At 50.5% G+C, this 15547-nt stretch overlaps 2 protein-coding genes across 2 annotated transcripts in view; one reads left to right on the forward strand and one right to left on the reverse strand.

Moving 5' to 3' along the window:
* Positions 1-652: 652 nt before the first annotated feature.
* Positions 653-9337, reverse strand: clrn1 (clarin 1). Its single transcript, XM_080494152.1, has 4 exons — positions 8974-9337; positions 2834-3013; positions 1288-1578; positions 653-1053 (listed from the first exon to the last, which is right to left on the reverse strand). The coding sequence occupies exons 1-3, from the start codon at positions 9224-9226 to the stop codon at positions 1316-1318; spliced, it is 696 nt and encodes a 231-aa protein (XP_080350278.1). The 5' UTR covers positions 9227-9337; the 3' UTR covers positions 653-1053; positions 1288-1315.
* A 2155-nt stretch (positions 9338-11492) lies between these two features.
* Positions 11493-15547, forward strand: part of masp1 (MBL associated serine protease 1) — a 45703-nt gene continuing 41648 nt past the window's right edge. The window contains exons 1-2 of the mRNA XM_080494149.1: positions 11493-11715; positions 11824-12103. Coding sequence (XP_080350275.1) covers positions 11699-11715; positions 11824-12103 — 297 coding nt within the window. The 5' untranslated portion in view covers positions 11493-11698. The remainder of the gene's footprint in view (positions 11716-11823; positions 12104-15547) is intronic.

The following is a 15547-nucleotide window of genomic DNA, read 5'->3' on the forward strand; positions in this document are numbered from 1 at the left end:
CAATAGTAATTCTACAATAGTAATTCTACAATAGTAACTCTACAATAGTAACTCTACAATAGTAACATGAAAGTAATTCTACAATAGTAATTCTACAATAGTAACTCTACAATAGCAATAGTAACTCTACGATAGTAACTCTACAATAGTAACATGAAAATAACTCTACAATAGTAATTCTACAATAGTAACTCTACAATAGTAACATGAAAGTAATTCTACAATAGTAATTCTACAATAGTAACATGAAAGTAATTCTACAATAGTAACTCTACAATAGTAACATGAAAGTAACTCGACAATAGTAACTACAATAGTACCTCTACAATATTAACTTTATAATAGTAACACTACGATAGTAACTCTACAATAGTAACGCACAGTGACTTGGAGAAGTAACTGTAATGTGATTACTGGCTTAGAAAGAGTAACGCGTTAGATTATGTGTTACTGACTAAAGTGGTTATATTAGAGTAACTAAGTTAGTAAGTAACTCATTACTGGCATCACTGGTCACCAGTCAACCTCAGCAACACACACACACACACACACACACACACACACACACACACACACACACACACACACACACACACACACACACACACACACACACACACACACACACACACACACACACACACACAGTAATAATGTCAATATATTTATTGATCTTTGACAAATGTTTTTAGAAATATTTCTGCTGAGTCATCGCAGAGACCTGGACCCTGTAGAGGACTGTGTAGACCAGACAGGACCAGGATTGTGGGAACCAAGACCCTGTAGGCCAGGACTGTGTAGACCAGGACCAGGACTGTGTAAACCAGGACCAGGAATGTGTAGAGCAGAACCCTGTAGACCAGGACTGTGTAGACCAGGACCAGGAATGTGTAGAACAGAACCCTGTAGACCAGGACCAGGAATGTGTAGACCAGGACCAGGAATGTGTAGAGCAGAACCCTGTAGACCAGGACCAGGAATGTGTAGAGCAGAACCCTGTAGACCAGGACTGTGTAGACCAGGACCGTGTAGACCAGGACCAGGTGTTTCATTCTGGACATGAAGAAAATAAAAGCTTGTTTCTACGGAAACTGCTTTTATTTTAAGTGGGAAAATACCCCCCCCCCAGTACACCTCCCTCGTACCCCCCCAACCCCCCCACCCCCAGTACACCTCCCTCGTACCTCCCCCCCACCCCCCTTCCCCCTGTACACCTCCCCACTACCCCCCCAGTACACCCCCCACCACTCAGTACACCCGCCCACCACCCGGTACACCCCCCAGTACCTGAGGTGCCCCCCCATCCCTCCCCTCCTCAGTACATGAGGTCGGCCCCCCCGCCCTGCGTAGCCTCCTTGTGGCGGGGTAGGGGCAGGGCGACCCCCGCCAGGCGGATGAGGATGACGTTGAGCCCGTGGAGAAGAAAGACGAGGAGGAAGAGCCAGTAGCAGCGGTCGTAGCGCTCCGCGTGCGTCTGGAACAGGAAGTGAAGCTCCTGGAAGTTGGAGATTCTCTGAGACAGACGGTGGAGCTTCACCTCGGCAGCAAATAGCACGACGACCAGCCCGCTGCTAACACCTGCACACAGACGGGGGGTGGGGGGGTGAGAGAGCTGTTAACTCCACCCTCTCTGCTGCTAACTCCGCCCTCTCTTGTGCTAACTCCACCCTCTCTGCTGCTAACTCCGCCCTCTCTGCTGCTAACTCCACCCTCTATGCTGCTAACTCCACCCTCTATGCTGCTAACTCCACCCCCTCTAGTGCTAACTCCACCCTCTCTGCTGCTAACTCCACCCTCTCTGCTGCTAACTCCACCCTCTATGCTGCTAACTCCACCCCCTCTATTGCTAACTCCACCCTCTCTAGTGCTAACTCCACCCTCTCTGCTGCTAACTCCACCCTCTCTGCTGCTAACTCCACCCTCTCTGCTGCTAACTCCGCCCTCTATGCTGCTAACTCCACCCCCTCTAGTGCTAACTCCACCCTATATGCTGCTAACTCCACCCCCTCTAGTGCTAACTCCACCCTCTATGCTGCTAACTCCACCCCCTCTAGTGCTAACTCCACCCTCTATGCTGCTAACTCCACCCTCTATGCTGCTAACTCCACCCCCTCTAGTGCTAACTCCACCCTCTCTAGTGCTAACTCCACCCTCTCTGCTGCTAACTCCACCCTCTCTGCTGCTAACTCCACCCTCTCTAGTGCTAACTACACCCTCTCTGCTGCTAACTCCACCCTCTCTAGTGCTAACTCCACCCTCTCTGCTGCTAACTACACCCTCTCTGCTGCTAACTCCACCCTCTCTAGTGCTAACTCCACCCCCTCTAGTGCTAACTACACCCTCTCTGCTGCTAACTCCACCCTCTCTGCTGCTAACTCCACCCTCTAGTGCTAACTCCACCCTCTAGTGCTAACTGCACCCTCTCTAGTGCTAACCACACCCTCTCTGCTGCTAACTCCACCCCCTCTAGTGCTAACTCCACCCTCTCTGCTGCTAACTCCACCCTCTCTGCTGCTCACTACACCCTCTCTGCTGCTAACTCCACCCTCTCTGCTGCTAACTCCACCCTCTCTGCTGCTAATTCCACCCCCTCTAGTGCCAACTCCGCCCTCTCTGCTGCTAACTACACCATCTCTGCTGCTAACTCCACCCCCTCTAGTGCTAACTCCACCCTCTCTAGTGCTAACTCCACCCTCTCTGCTGCTAACTCCACCCTCTCTGCTGCTAACTCCACACTCTCTAGTGCTAACTACACCCTCTCTAGTGCTATCTCCACCCTGTCTGCTGCTAACTCCACCCTCTCTGCTGCTAACTCCACCCTCTCACTTCTCACCGCTGAGCAGCGTCCACAGGTAAAGTCCCATGGGGCCTTGCAGCGTCCGGTACGGGCGGCCGAAGGCGTTGAAGAAGAAGAAGCCGGCGGTGGTGGAGGACAAGACGACCTCAGCACCACAGAAGAAGATGACGGAGACGTGCAGTCCTACTGGGATGGAAGTCAGGAGGTCTGGGAAGACTGATGGAGGAAACACTGGTCATCCTCCCACACTGTTCCACCAAACAACAGCCTGCTCCACCTCAACTGCTCCACCCAACAACACACTGCTCCACCTCAACTGCTCCACCAAAAAACACACTGCTCCACCTGCACTACTCTACCCAACAACACACTGCTCCACCCTAAGCAGAAGGTTCTAGAGCCGCGGTTCCACTGGATTGTTAGTACCGGGGCAGGACGGGTTCCGTGCTACCGAAGAAACCAACAGTTACCATTGTAGGCGGAGCTACAACGCAGCCGTCTGCTGATTGGTCAGTGACAATCGTGTGTCTCTACAAGCAGAAATATCTAAATATCTCCGCCGTGTAAAACCTTCGTTGTTCTCATCCGCCGCTTTGTGCTCACTGCTTGTTCAGTGAAGTGGTTTATTGAAATGTGGTGCTGCACTGCCCCCTGGTGTTCAGACCAGGTTCAGACGCTCCTCTCAGTAACAGGAGGGGCGGAGCTTCAGCAGGAGCTGCTGTTCACTGTTAGGGCTTTTCCACCAGGACAAACGGTTGAATGGTTACGTTTGGGACTGTTGGAGAATTTGTGGAGGCGAGCGAGGACGGGACGGAGTATGAGGACAGATTTGGACACTGGTTCCTGGCTGATGGGATGACGGAGGAGAAGCGCTCTATTGTCCTGAGTGTGTGGGACGAAGACGTACAGACTCACCACAGAAACCAGGGGAGATTCCACATGATGAACTGGTCCAACTCGTGAGTAATCACCACAATCCCAAGCCTTCAGTGAGGTGGTGACTGTGGGGGGGTTGGATGATGTGGCATCAGTAATGACGCCATACGGCACCGCCTGCTAGGAGAAACACCACCTTTGACTTTCAAGAAAGTCCTGGAAATCTCTCAAGGTATGGAGCTGGCTGATATCAACGCCAGAGGTTTTCAGATGGGGAATGTGGACCAGGTCTGGAGAGACACGGTCTGTTAGAAGTCCAGAGCGGGTGGAATGTTTTCATTGTGGGGGGACACATTATGCAAAGGACTGTCCATTCAGCAGGGGTATCTGCCACTGGGCCAAAAGAGAAAAGCCTCCATAAACAGGGCAACTTCCAGCCCGCTGACACACACCACCTGGAGGACATGGTGGAGGAGGACGTTTGTGCCTCTAACATGTTTGGAGTGGAGGAGGGGGTGGAGGGGGTGGATGGGGAACCACCAGAGCCCTACTACACCACCATCAGAGTCGGAGGCCAGGACATTAGGTTTGAAATGGACTCAGAAGCTACAGCATCGGTCATTAGTGAGGACACCTGCCAGCGGTCAGGGGGACATTCCCGACCGGACCCAGTCTTTTGGGCCGTGATTGGCTCTGAAAACTTCAACTGGCAAGAAATCCAGTACGGACCCAGTGGATGGACCCAGTGGATGGACCCAGTGGACGGACCCAGTGGACGGACCCAGTGGACAGACCCAGTGGACGGACCCAGTGGACGGACCCACTGGATGGACGGCCACCATGGACACTATTCTGCAGAAGTACAATGAAGGTTTCAGAGATGAGCTGGGACCTTAAAGCCATGACATGTAAGGTGGAGGAGTTGGAACGCCTCCAGCAGCTGGGGCCAGTGCCCTACGCCATGACATGTAAAGAGGTGGAGGAGTTGGAACGCCTCCAGCAGCTGGGTATTATTGAACATGTCCAGTTTTCCAGGTGTCCCGCTGTGTTGAAGGAGGACAGGACGGACAGAACTTGTGGAGACTATAAACTTCCAGTAAACCAGGTCTCCAGAGAGGCTGAGTGCCCATTGCCAAGGGTGGAGGACCTCTGCTGCGCTGGCAGGAGGGAAGCAGTTTACGAAACTCGACATGTGCCAGGCTTATCAGCAACTGCTCCTGGACGAGGACAAAGCAACATGTCTCCATCAACCAGGGCTGGTGTTGGGACTGGCATCACGTCCTGCTATTTTCCAAAGAACCATGGACACTCTGTTGCAGGACATTCCGCATGTGGCTGTGTATCTGGACGATATTCTGGTCACAGGTGCTGAGGAGGCGGAGCCTCTGGCTGAGCTGGAGCAGGTGCTGAGGAGGCGGAGCCTCTGGCTGAGCTGGAGCAGGTGCTGAGGAGGCGGAGCCTCTGGCTGAGCTGGAGCAGGTGCTGAGGAGGCGGAGCCTCTGGCTGAGCTGGAGCAGGTGCTGAGGAGGCGGAGCCTCTGGCTGAGCTGGAGCAGGTGCTGAGGAGGCGGAGCCTCTGGCTGAGCTGGAGCAGGTGCTGAGGAGGCGGGGTTAAGACTGAAACAGAGCAGGAGCGTGTTCATGGCTTCCAGTGTGACAGCTGAGGACATCTGCCCAGTAGAAGACAAAGTGAGGGCCATTCAGGGGTCCAGGAGCGCCGATCTTTCCTGGACATGGTTAAATACTACGGCAGGTTCCTGCCTGATGTCTCCAGAGTTTTGTCCCCACTGCATAGGCTGCTGCACAAGAACACTGGAAGTGGGGTGAGGAACAAGAGACGGCCTCCAGTCTGCAAAGCTGCTTCTTCATTTTGACCCTGATAACGTGATCACTCCGCCCTGTGACGCCTCCACCTACTGGAGGGTGGTGCTGAGGAACCTTTGCATCCAGGAGGCTGGCCACCATGAGACAAGGAGGGTCCAGCTGTGGGGTTTGTGGTGAAGCGTTTCCACCAGAACCTCTATGGTAGAACGTTTAGTCCTGACAGACCTGACAGACCTGACAGACCTGACAGACCTGACAGACCATAAACCACTGATGAGTCTGTTTAATGACAACAAAGGTGTCCCACCGATAGCATCAGCCAGGATCCAGCGTTGGGCTCTCACATTGTCGGCTTACCAGTACACTGTCCAGTACACTGTCCAGTACACTATCCAGTACACTGTCCAGGACATTGTCCAGTACACTGTCCAGTACACTATCCAGGACATTGTCCAGTACACTGTCCAGTACACTATCCAGTACACTATCCAGTACAGGGCAGGTAAAAATAACGCAAATGCTGATGCTCTGCGTCCCTGATGCTCTGCGTCCCTGATGCTCTGCGTCCCTGATGCTCTTACCAGAAACGCCTGCACCATATGTGATGCCAGAAACTGTCTTTGCTTTGGAGAAGCTGACTGACACCCCTATCACAGCATGCCAGATCAGGAAGTGAACCAGGAAGTGGACCAGGAAGTGGACCGAGAAGGACCCAGCCCTGTCCCAGGTTAAAACCCTTCTGTTACAGGGTCGGCCCAGTGGAAAGGGAGGAGCTGCAGCCATATGAGGAAACACAGACAATACATCTTTATGTGCAACCAGCAGTACGTGTTCAGTGGTGAAGTTACCACCGTATAGGTTCTAGTAGAGGTTCTAGTTCAGGTTCTAGTTCAGGAGCTAGTTCAGGTGCTAGTTTAGGTGCTAGTTTAGGTGCTAGTATAGGTTCTAGTTCACGTGCTAGTTCAGGTTCTAGTTTAGGTTCTAGTTCAGGTGTTAGTTCAGGTTCTAGTATAGGTTCTAGTTCAGGTGCTAGTATAGGTTCTAGTTCAGGTGCTAGTTCAGGTTCTAGTTTAGGTGCTAGTATAGGTTCTAGTTCAGGTGCTAGTTCAGGTTCTAGTTTAGGTTCTAGTTCAGGTTCTAGTATAGGTTCTAGTTCAGGAGCTAGTTCAGGTACTAGTGCAGGTTCTAGTTCTAGTATAGGTTCTAGTTCAGGTTCTAGTTCAGGTGCTAGTTCAGGTTCTAGTATAGGTTCTAGTTCAGGTGCTAGTTCAGGTGTTACTTCAGGTTCTAGTATAGGTTCTAGTTCAGGTGCTAGTTCAGGTTCTAGTATAGGTTCTAGTTCAGGAGCTAGTTCAGGTTCTAGTTTAGGTTCTAGTTCAGGTGCTAGTTCAGGTGTTAGTTCAGGTTCTAGTATAGGTTCTAGTTCAGGAGCTAGTTCAGGTTCTAGTTTAGGTTCTAGTTCAGGTGCTAGTTCAGGTTCTAGTATAGGTTCTAGTTCAGGTGCTAGTTCAGGTGTTAGTTCAGGTTCTAGTATAGGTTGTAGTTCAGGTTCTAGTTCAGTTCTTAAATGAGCACCTCCAAAGAAGCGGTTGGGTTTCCATTGTCAGGGAGCCAGTAGAGCCACGTCATTGCGTCACTCCAGAACGTGGTACGTCACTGGTTCCACCAACGTAGCGCCGGCAGGATCCAGGAACCAGGAGACGGACTGTCCCAGTGGTTTGGTCCGGGTCGCTCCAACTAGTCTGACCTGAACCTCAGGAAGACATTGAGTCTCCTCGTCGCTCTATTGATGGTTCTTGGACGTTCCATAGTGACTTTCTGCTCCTTTCACTTTATTTCTGGACGTGTCTGAATCAAAAGCTTCAACATGGAGGAACGGAGGTGTAGAATGATAGAACTGCTCTACAGCCGTTTCCATGGTAACCTAGGTAACCACTCTGATTAAAGTTCTCTTTCACATGAAGCCATTAAAAGGCTCATTTTAGCTCTAAAAACTCCAACTTTCATTTCCAGTAGTTTGTAGTTTGTTTAGTAGTTCCTGAGGAACCAGAAGTCTGGCTTCATTAGAAAGAAGTTCTGTAGAGCGTCTCCTAGCGGAGCGCCCCCTGCTGCTCATGCAGACCTCAGCCTGCGGTCAGAACGCCAAACAAGACCTGGAGGTGAACTTAGTCACAATGATGTCACCATGAAAAGCCTGAAAAGAACTGGTTCTAGGTTCTAGATCCACCAGCTGACTGACAGGAGGAGCTTTGCAGCTCTAGAACCACGGCTCCACCATCGCCTTGAAATGATCTCCTTCCCTCGTGTCATTAACTTCAGGTAACAACTTATCTCCTTCCTTCACTTTATTAACTTGAGGAACTTATCATGTTCCCTCGTATTATTAACTTTAGGGAACAATTTATTATCTCTTTCCCTCACATAACTCCAGCGATACCTACGCCCCCAGCTGATGATATGTGAGGCTCCGCTCTGGCCCCGCTCTGGACCCCCTTTGGACCCGCTCTGGCCCTATTCTGGCCCAGCGACGATGTAGGGCCAGTTTAGCACCCATTTAGCCCCTGATAGGCCGGAAGCTTTGGAAGTGGAAAGACAAAGAACTGGTGCTAAGGCTGGCCCTGGACCAGAACTAGCACCTGGTTCTTTCTGGTGGAAAAGCCCCCACAGAGAACAACGCTCACAGCTGAAGCTCCGCCTCCTGAGCGAGAGCTCCGCCTCCTGAGCTGCAACACAACTTCCTCGTTGGTCACCGACTACTGTCACCTGATGACATCACTTACCAGCGTCACTCATAACCCCGCCTACATTTTAACCCTACTGTCTGTGGTGGGAACCTACATGGTTGGGTTTGCAGGGACTTTGCCATACCGTACCCCCAGGTCTGAACCCGTCTGACTGTTGGTTCTGACCCAGTTCTCTGCTGAGCTGAACACAACAAAGAGCTTCACTTCACATCCAACCAGGCGGAAACTGTTAGTGATGCTCTGATGCTCCCTCTCTCTCTCTCACTCTCTCTCACTCTCACTCTCTCCCTCTCTCTCCCTCTCTCTCACTCTCTCTGAGTGGAGCACCAATCAAAACCAACAGAACTAATTAGAACCAGGCAGAACCATTCAGAACCAGCCAAACCAGTCAGAACCAGTGAGAACCGGCAGGACCAATCAGAGCTGATCAGAACCAGTCAGAAACAACCAGCACCAGCAGAACCCGTAAAAAACAGTCAGAACCAGTCAAAAGCGATCAGAACCAGCAGAACCAGTCAGAACCAGAAGAACCATTAGAAACAGTCGGCACCATCAGAACCAGTGAGAACCATCAGAACCAGTCAGAACCAGCAGAACCAATCATAACCAGTGAGAACCAGCAGAACCAGTGAGAACCAGGAGAACCAATCAGAACCAGCAGAACCTGTCAGAACCAGCAGGACCAATCAGAACTAATCAGAACTAGTCAGAACGAGAACCGGACAGTACTCACAGGAGAACCGGTAGGTTCGCCCCCCCAGGCCGCACTGCTTCACCCTGCGGCCCTGGAACAGCCCGTAGCTCAGCTCGCCCACGAAATGGTCAAGTTCGGTTCCGGTGGCGTTGACCAGCTCGGCCCCGGTTCGGCACAGCGCGGCCCCGCGGATCCAGAACGGGAGGCCGGTGGCCACGGCGGCCGTGAGCGCGCAGGCGAGGGCGAGGAGCGCGCACACGGAGAACAGCAGCTGCTTCTGACGGCTGGGCATGTCGACTCAGCGTGCACGCGCACGGTACCGGTCCAAAGTAGGTCCCGGATCAAGTCTCCTCCTTCGTCACTCAACCAGCGGGTCACCATGGTAACGAGATCTCCCGTTACTGGAGGGGGAGGGGTCAAAACACACACACACACACACCCACGCACACACACGCACGCACACACACACACGCACACACACGCACGCACACGCACACACACGCACACACGCACACGGAATATGAATTCATCACCGTGACGACAGGAGAAGTTCTGCTTCCATTAATTCATGGTTCTGCAGTTCTGTCAGCGTCAGCATTATTAAGCTCATTATTCCAGATCAACCCTTGTGGAGCCAAACAGACCTTGAACAAGAACAAGAACCAGAACCAGAACCAGGACCAGAACCAGAGCAAGAACATCCTTCAAAGCTCAGAGACCAGAATTTATTGGGTTCTGTCAAAAAGATTGTTCTAGATACTTTCTGCTCTCCTCTCTGCTGCAGCTCAGAGCTGAACCCGCCCACCAATCACCATCAGTTAAGAATGGGCGGGGCATTTTCCAAGGGATCTGATTGGTCAGGAGGTCAGAAGTGAACCAGCTTCATAGTAAGGAAAACCAGAGTTAATCCTGAAGTTACCTTGATAAGAGAAAACCAGAGTTAATCCTGAAGTTACCTAGATAAAAGAGAACCACATTTAATCCTGAAATTATCTCCATAAGAGAAAACCAGAGTTAATCCTGAAGTTACCTTGATAAAAGAGAACCACATTTAATCCTGAAATTATCTCCATAAGAGAAAGCCAGAGTTAATCCTGAAGTTACCTTGATAAGAGAAAACCAGAGTTAATCCAGAAGTTACCTTGATAAGAGAAAACCACATTTAATCCTGAAATTATCTCCATAAGAGAAAACCAGAGTTAATCCTGAAGTTACCTTGATAAGCGAAAACCACATTTAATCCTGAAGTTATCTAGATAAGAGAAAACCAGAGTTAATCCTGCACTTACCTTGATAAGAGAAAACCAGATTTAATCCTGAAGTTACCTTGATAAGAGAAAACCAGATTTAATCCTGAAGTTACCTTGATAAGAGAAAACCACATTTAATCCTGAAGTTACCTTGATAAGAGAAAACCAGAGTTAATCCTGAAGTTACCTTGATAAGAGAAAACCAGAGTTAATCCTGAAGTTACCTTGATAAGAGAAAACCAGAGTTAATCCTGAAGTTACCTTGATAAGAGAAAACCAGAGTTAATCCTGAAGTTACCTAGATAAAAGAGAACCACATTTAATCCTGAAGTTACCTTGATAACAGAAAACCAGAGTTAATCCTGAAGTTACCTTGATAAGAGAAAGCCAGAGTTAATCCTGAAGTTACCTTGATAAGAGAAAACCACATTTAATCCTGAAATTATCTCCATAAGAGAAAACCAGAGTTAATCCTGAAGTTACCTTGATAAGCGAAAACCACATTTAATCCTGAAGTTATCTAGATAAGAGAAAACCAGAGTTAATCCTGCACTTACCTTGATAAGAGAAAACCAGATTTAATCCTGAAGTTACCTTGATAAGAGAAAACCAGATTTAATCCTGAAGTTACCTTGATAAGAGAAAACCACATTTAATCCTGAAGTTACCTTGATAACAGAAAACCAGAGTTAATCCTGAAGTTACCTTGATAAGAGAAAACCAGAGTTAATCCTGAAGTTACCTTGATAAGAGAAAACCAGAGTTAATCCTGAAGTTATCTAGATAAGAGAAAACCACATTTACTCCATAAATTACCTTGATAAGAGAAAACCAGAGTTAATCCTGAAGTTACCTAGATAAAATAGAACCACATTTAATCCTGAAGTTATCTGGATAAGAGAAAACCACATTTACTCCTGAAGTTACCTCCATAAGAGAAAACCAGAGTTAATCCTGAAGTTACCTTGATAAGAGAAAACCAGAGTTAATCCTGAAGTTACCTTGATAAGAGAAAACCAGAGTTAATCCTGAAGTTACCTCCATAAGAGAAAACCAGAGTTAATCCTGAAGTTACCTCCATAAGAGAAAACCAGAGTTAATCCTGAAGTTACCTCCATAAGAGAAAACCAGAGTTAACCCTGAAGTTCATGTCTGTGATTCTTCTTTCATCTTGTTTCTCTACACCACTGTATTTTATTTCAAACAAGACGTCAGACGAAACGTGATGACGTCACGACGGCCACGCCCGTGCGCCGCGGCCAGCGGCACAGGGGCTGTTGAACTCTGCGCTGCATGCATTGACATGTTGACGTCACTTAGGACCCGCCCCCTGCCAGCCGCTATTGAACTGTGCGCTGCATCGCGACGTGAAACTTCACGCTCAGGTGCGCCTTACGTCATTAGTTATCGTCGAGCAACATCTGGTCCCAACGTCATCACGTCACACACGCAGGTGGTCACGTCTGTGACATTGTATCCGCTGCAGTAGAAACGTGACTCAGCAGATCCTCAGCATGACGCAGCACTTCCGGTAAGAACTTCTGCTGATCCTGTTCACAGTTTTTATATAGTTCTACTGCGGGGCTCAGGGGGGAGGGGCTTCATGGTCACCTCTGGTCCCAACATCTGTCCCTCTTAGACTCCTGCTGGTCTCCCTGAGCCTCCTGGGGTCCCCGGGGGGCTTCCTGCTGGTCTCCATGGGGGGCCGCCTGGGGCCCACTTCCCCCGTGGTGGTGGTGGACCTGCAGCCGGGCCCCGGGATGTTTGGCAGTCTGCAGTCCCCAGGCTTCCCGGAGCCGTACCCCCCCCACCTGGAGCTGCGCTGGAACCTCTCGGCTCCGCCTGGATTCTGCCTCCACCTGGTCTTCAGCCACTTCCACCTGGAGCCCTCGTACCGGTGTGAGTACGACTACGTCCAGGTGAGACATCCGCCAGGCAGCCAGGCCACAACCGGGCCAGATCTGGACCAGAACCCGGGTCATAACCGGGCCACAACCGGGCCAGAACCCGGTCGGAACCTGGTTGGAACAGGACTGGAACAGGCAGGGGCGTTTCTAGACCCCCTGGGGGCCCTCGGCAAGAAGGACTAGGGGGCCTCCCGGCCCCAGAATGATGAGGAATGAAGTCCAGGACGACGGATCAGTAAAGAAATACTTTAATAAATAATTAACATAGAAAATAAATAGTTAATAACATAACCATCTAAACTGAATGCAAACTTTATACACAATATAGAAATGCCAGAAAAACAAACGCAACTGAAATGTGCAACACGATAAATACTCAACATCTGAGAGTACCTGGAGTACCTGGGCAGTATTCATGGGCAGAAACAACTTTAATACTTCACGTTAACGTCTTATTTAATGTAAGATTCAGGCATATTACTATATTATGGTTCAATTCTAAATACAAATGAGCCACAGTCCAGACTAAACTGCAGTATTGATGCTGGTATCAGTTTTAGCATTTGACAACAAATACTTTATTGTGGGAGAAAATCTCATGTCAGCAAAGGACTAAGTTACTGTGTAGTTCTGAATGTATGAACACAAAACTTCTGACAAACTGTGTCAGCGATGCTGGACTACTTCTTAAATAAAGCAGTTACAATTGGTGTCAAGTAAGAATAGATATGTGTTGTTAACCACACAGTCAAATATATACATAAATACACACTTTATGAATGTCTTTAGAAGAAAATGGCTGAATTCACTTTACACAGACTTAAACGTGCAGGTACCTTTTCTGCTTCGTGGTGGATGACTGGGAGTGTGGGACAAAGTGCCTGGGACTAGCTGGGACTAAGTGGGACTAGCTGGGACAAACTGGGACTAACTGGGACTAAGTGGGACTAGCTGGGACAAACTGGGACTAACTGGGAAAAACTGAGACTAATGGGCACTAACGGGGACTACCTGGGACTAACGGGCACTAACTGGGACTAAGTGAGACTAACTGGGACTAATGGGCACTAACTGGGACTAACGGGGCCTAGCTGGAACTAAAGGGCACTAACTGGGACTAACGGGCACTAACTGACTAACTGGGACTAAGTGGCACTAACTGGGACTAACGGGCACTAACTGGGACTAAGTGAGACTAACTGGGACTAATGGGCACTAACTGGGACTAACAGGGCCTAGCTGGAACTAAAGAGCACTAACTGGGACTAAGTGGCACTAACTGGGACTAACTGGGACTAACGGGCACTAACTGACTAATGGGGACTAACTGGGACTAAGTGGGACTAGCTTTTTTTAAATGTAACACACTGTACACACGCTAACGTGTTTTCTTTTCATCCTGTTCTTGGTTTTTCTTTTCGTTCGTGTCCTGGGGGGGGTTTAGGGTTAGGGTTCTGGGGGGGGGTTAGGGTTAGTGTCCTGGGGGGGGTTAGGGTTAGTGTCCTGGGCTGGGTTTAGGGTTTGTGTCCTGGGGGGGGTTTAGGGTTAGTGTCTTGGGGGAGTTTAGGGTTAGGGTTCTGGGGGGGGTTAGGGTTAGTGTCCTGGGGGGGGTTAGGGTTCGTGTCCTGGGCTGGGTTTAGGGTTCGTGTCCTGGGGGGGGTTTAGGGTTAGGGTCCTGGGGGGGGGTTAGGGTTAGTGTCCTGGGGGGGGGGTTAGGGTTCGTGTCCTGGGGGGGGTTTAGGGTTAGTGTCCTGGGGGGGGGTTAGGGTTCGTGTCCTGGGGGGGGGGGTTAGGGTTCATGTCCGGGGGGGGTTTAGGGTTAGTGTCCTGGGGGGGGGGGTTAGGGTTAGTGTCCTCGGGGGGGGGTTAGGGTTCATGTCCGGGGGGGGTTAGGGTTAGTGTCCTGGGGGGGGTTAGGGTTCATGTCCGGGGGGGGTTTAGGGTTAGTGTCCTGGGGGGGGGTTAGGGTTCGTGCCCGGGGGGGGGGGGGGACTACACCTTCATGCAGGGTAGTAGTGGGGCCCCATTAGGGAGGTTCGCTGATATCTGCCGTCTGTCGGGGGCCCCTGAATACTCAGAAAGGGCCCCGTGCGGGGGATTGTCGATGCGCTGTCGTTGCAGCTTCTCAAAGCAGTTACATTATAGCCGTCCCTCGGGGGCCCCTTCAGCTCAGGGCCCTAGCCTGTGTTGCCTACCCCGTTGCAGCACCTCTGGGAACAGGACCAGAACAGGACCAGAACTGGGTCAGGAGAGGCGGAGCTTCATCAGGATCTCCTCCTCTCAGTAACAGGAGGGGCGGAGCTTCATCAGGAGCTCCTCCTCTCAGTAACAGGAGGGGCGGAGCTTCATCAGGATCTCCTCCTCTCAGTAACAGGAGGGGCGGAGCTTCATCAGGATCTCCTCCTCTCAGTAACAGGAGGCGGAGCTTCATCAGGAGCTCCTCCTCTCAGTAACAGGAGGGGCGGAGCTTCATCAGGATCTCCTCCTCTCAGTAACAGGAGGGGCGGAGCTTCATCAGGAGCTCCTCCTCTCAGTAACAGGAGGCGGAGCTTCATCAGGATCTCCTCCTCTCAGTAACAGGAGGCGGAGCTTCATCAGGAGCTCCTCCTCTCAGTAACAGGAGGGGCGGAGCTTCATCAGGATCTCCTCCTCTCAGTAACAGGAGGGGCGGAGCTTCGACAGGAGCTGGACACTGCTGTTCACAAGAAAAGTTTTCACTGTCTCACAGAGAACGAGACTCAAGGTTGAAGCTCCACTTCCTGAGCTGCAGCTCCATCTCCTGAGCTAGAGCTCCGCCTCTTGAGCTGAAGCTCCGCCTCCTGAGCTGAAACACAACTTCCTCGTTGGTCACCAACGACTGTCACCTGATGACATCACTTACCAGTGTCAATCATAACCCCGCCTTCATTTTAACTCTCTTTAGTCTCTCCTAACCTCTGACCTCTGAGTCTCTCCTGACTAAACCCAGTTCTTTCACAGTAAAGTCCCAGTCTAAACCCAGTTCTTTCACAGTAAAGTCCCAGTCTAAACCCAGTTCTTTCACAGTAAAGTTCCTATGCTGCAGCAGCGGGGGAGAGAGATGGACCGGCTGGAAGTTGATACCACAGTCAAAAAAGAAAATACTGTAACCGGTGGTTACCCCGTATCGCCCCGTTCCGTCCCAGCACTGAGAGTCTGTTATGTGGTCCTGCAGGTGGAGGCGAAGGTGGAGGTTGTTTGTTGTTGACGTTGTGTGGTCTTGCAGGTGGAGGTTGTTTGTTGTTGACGTTGTGTAGTCCTGCAGGTGGAGGCGCAGGCGGAGGTTGTTTGTTGTTGACGTTGTGTAGTCCTGCAGGTGGAGGTTGTTTGTTGTTGACGTTGTGTGGTCCTGCAGGTGGAGGCGAAGGCGGAGGTTGTTTGTTGTTAACATTGTGTGGCCCTGCAGGCGGAGGTTGTTTGTTGTTGACATTGTGTGGC

This window comes from Lipophrys pholis (genome assembly GCF_963383615.2).
Source record: "Lipophrys pholis genome assembly, contig: SCAFFOLD_59, whole genome shotgun sequence".
NCBI classification, from domain to species: Eukaryota; Metazoa; Chordata; class Actinopteri; order Blenniiformes; family Blenniidae; genus Lipophrys; species Lipophrys pholis.

Excerpts from the sequence above, each read along its gene's own strand:
- clrn1 (XM_080494152.1), bottom strand. The coding sequence starts at position 9,226 with ATGCCCAGCCGTCAGAAGCAGCTGCTGTTCTCCGTGTGCGCGCTCCTC. Across the intron at positions 3,014-8,973 it reads GCGAACCTACCGGTTCTCCT|TCTTCCCAGACCTCCTGACT; the intron begins GTGAGTACTGTC and ends TTCCTCCATCAG. Across the intron at positions 1,579-2,833 it reads CCTGTGGACGCTGCTCAGCG|GTGTTAGCAGCGGGCTGGTC; the intron begins GTGAGAAGTGAG and ends GTCTGTGTGCAG.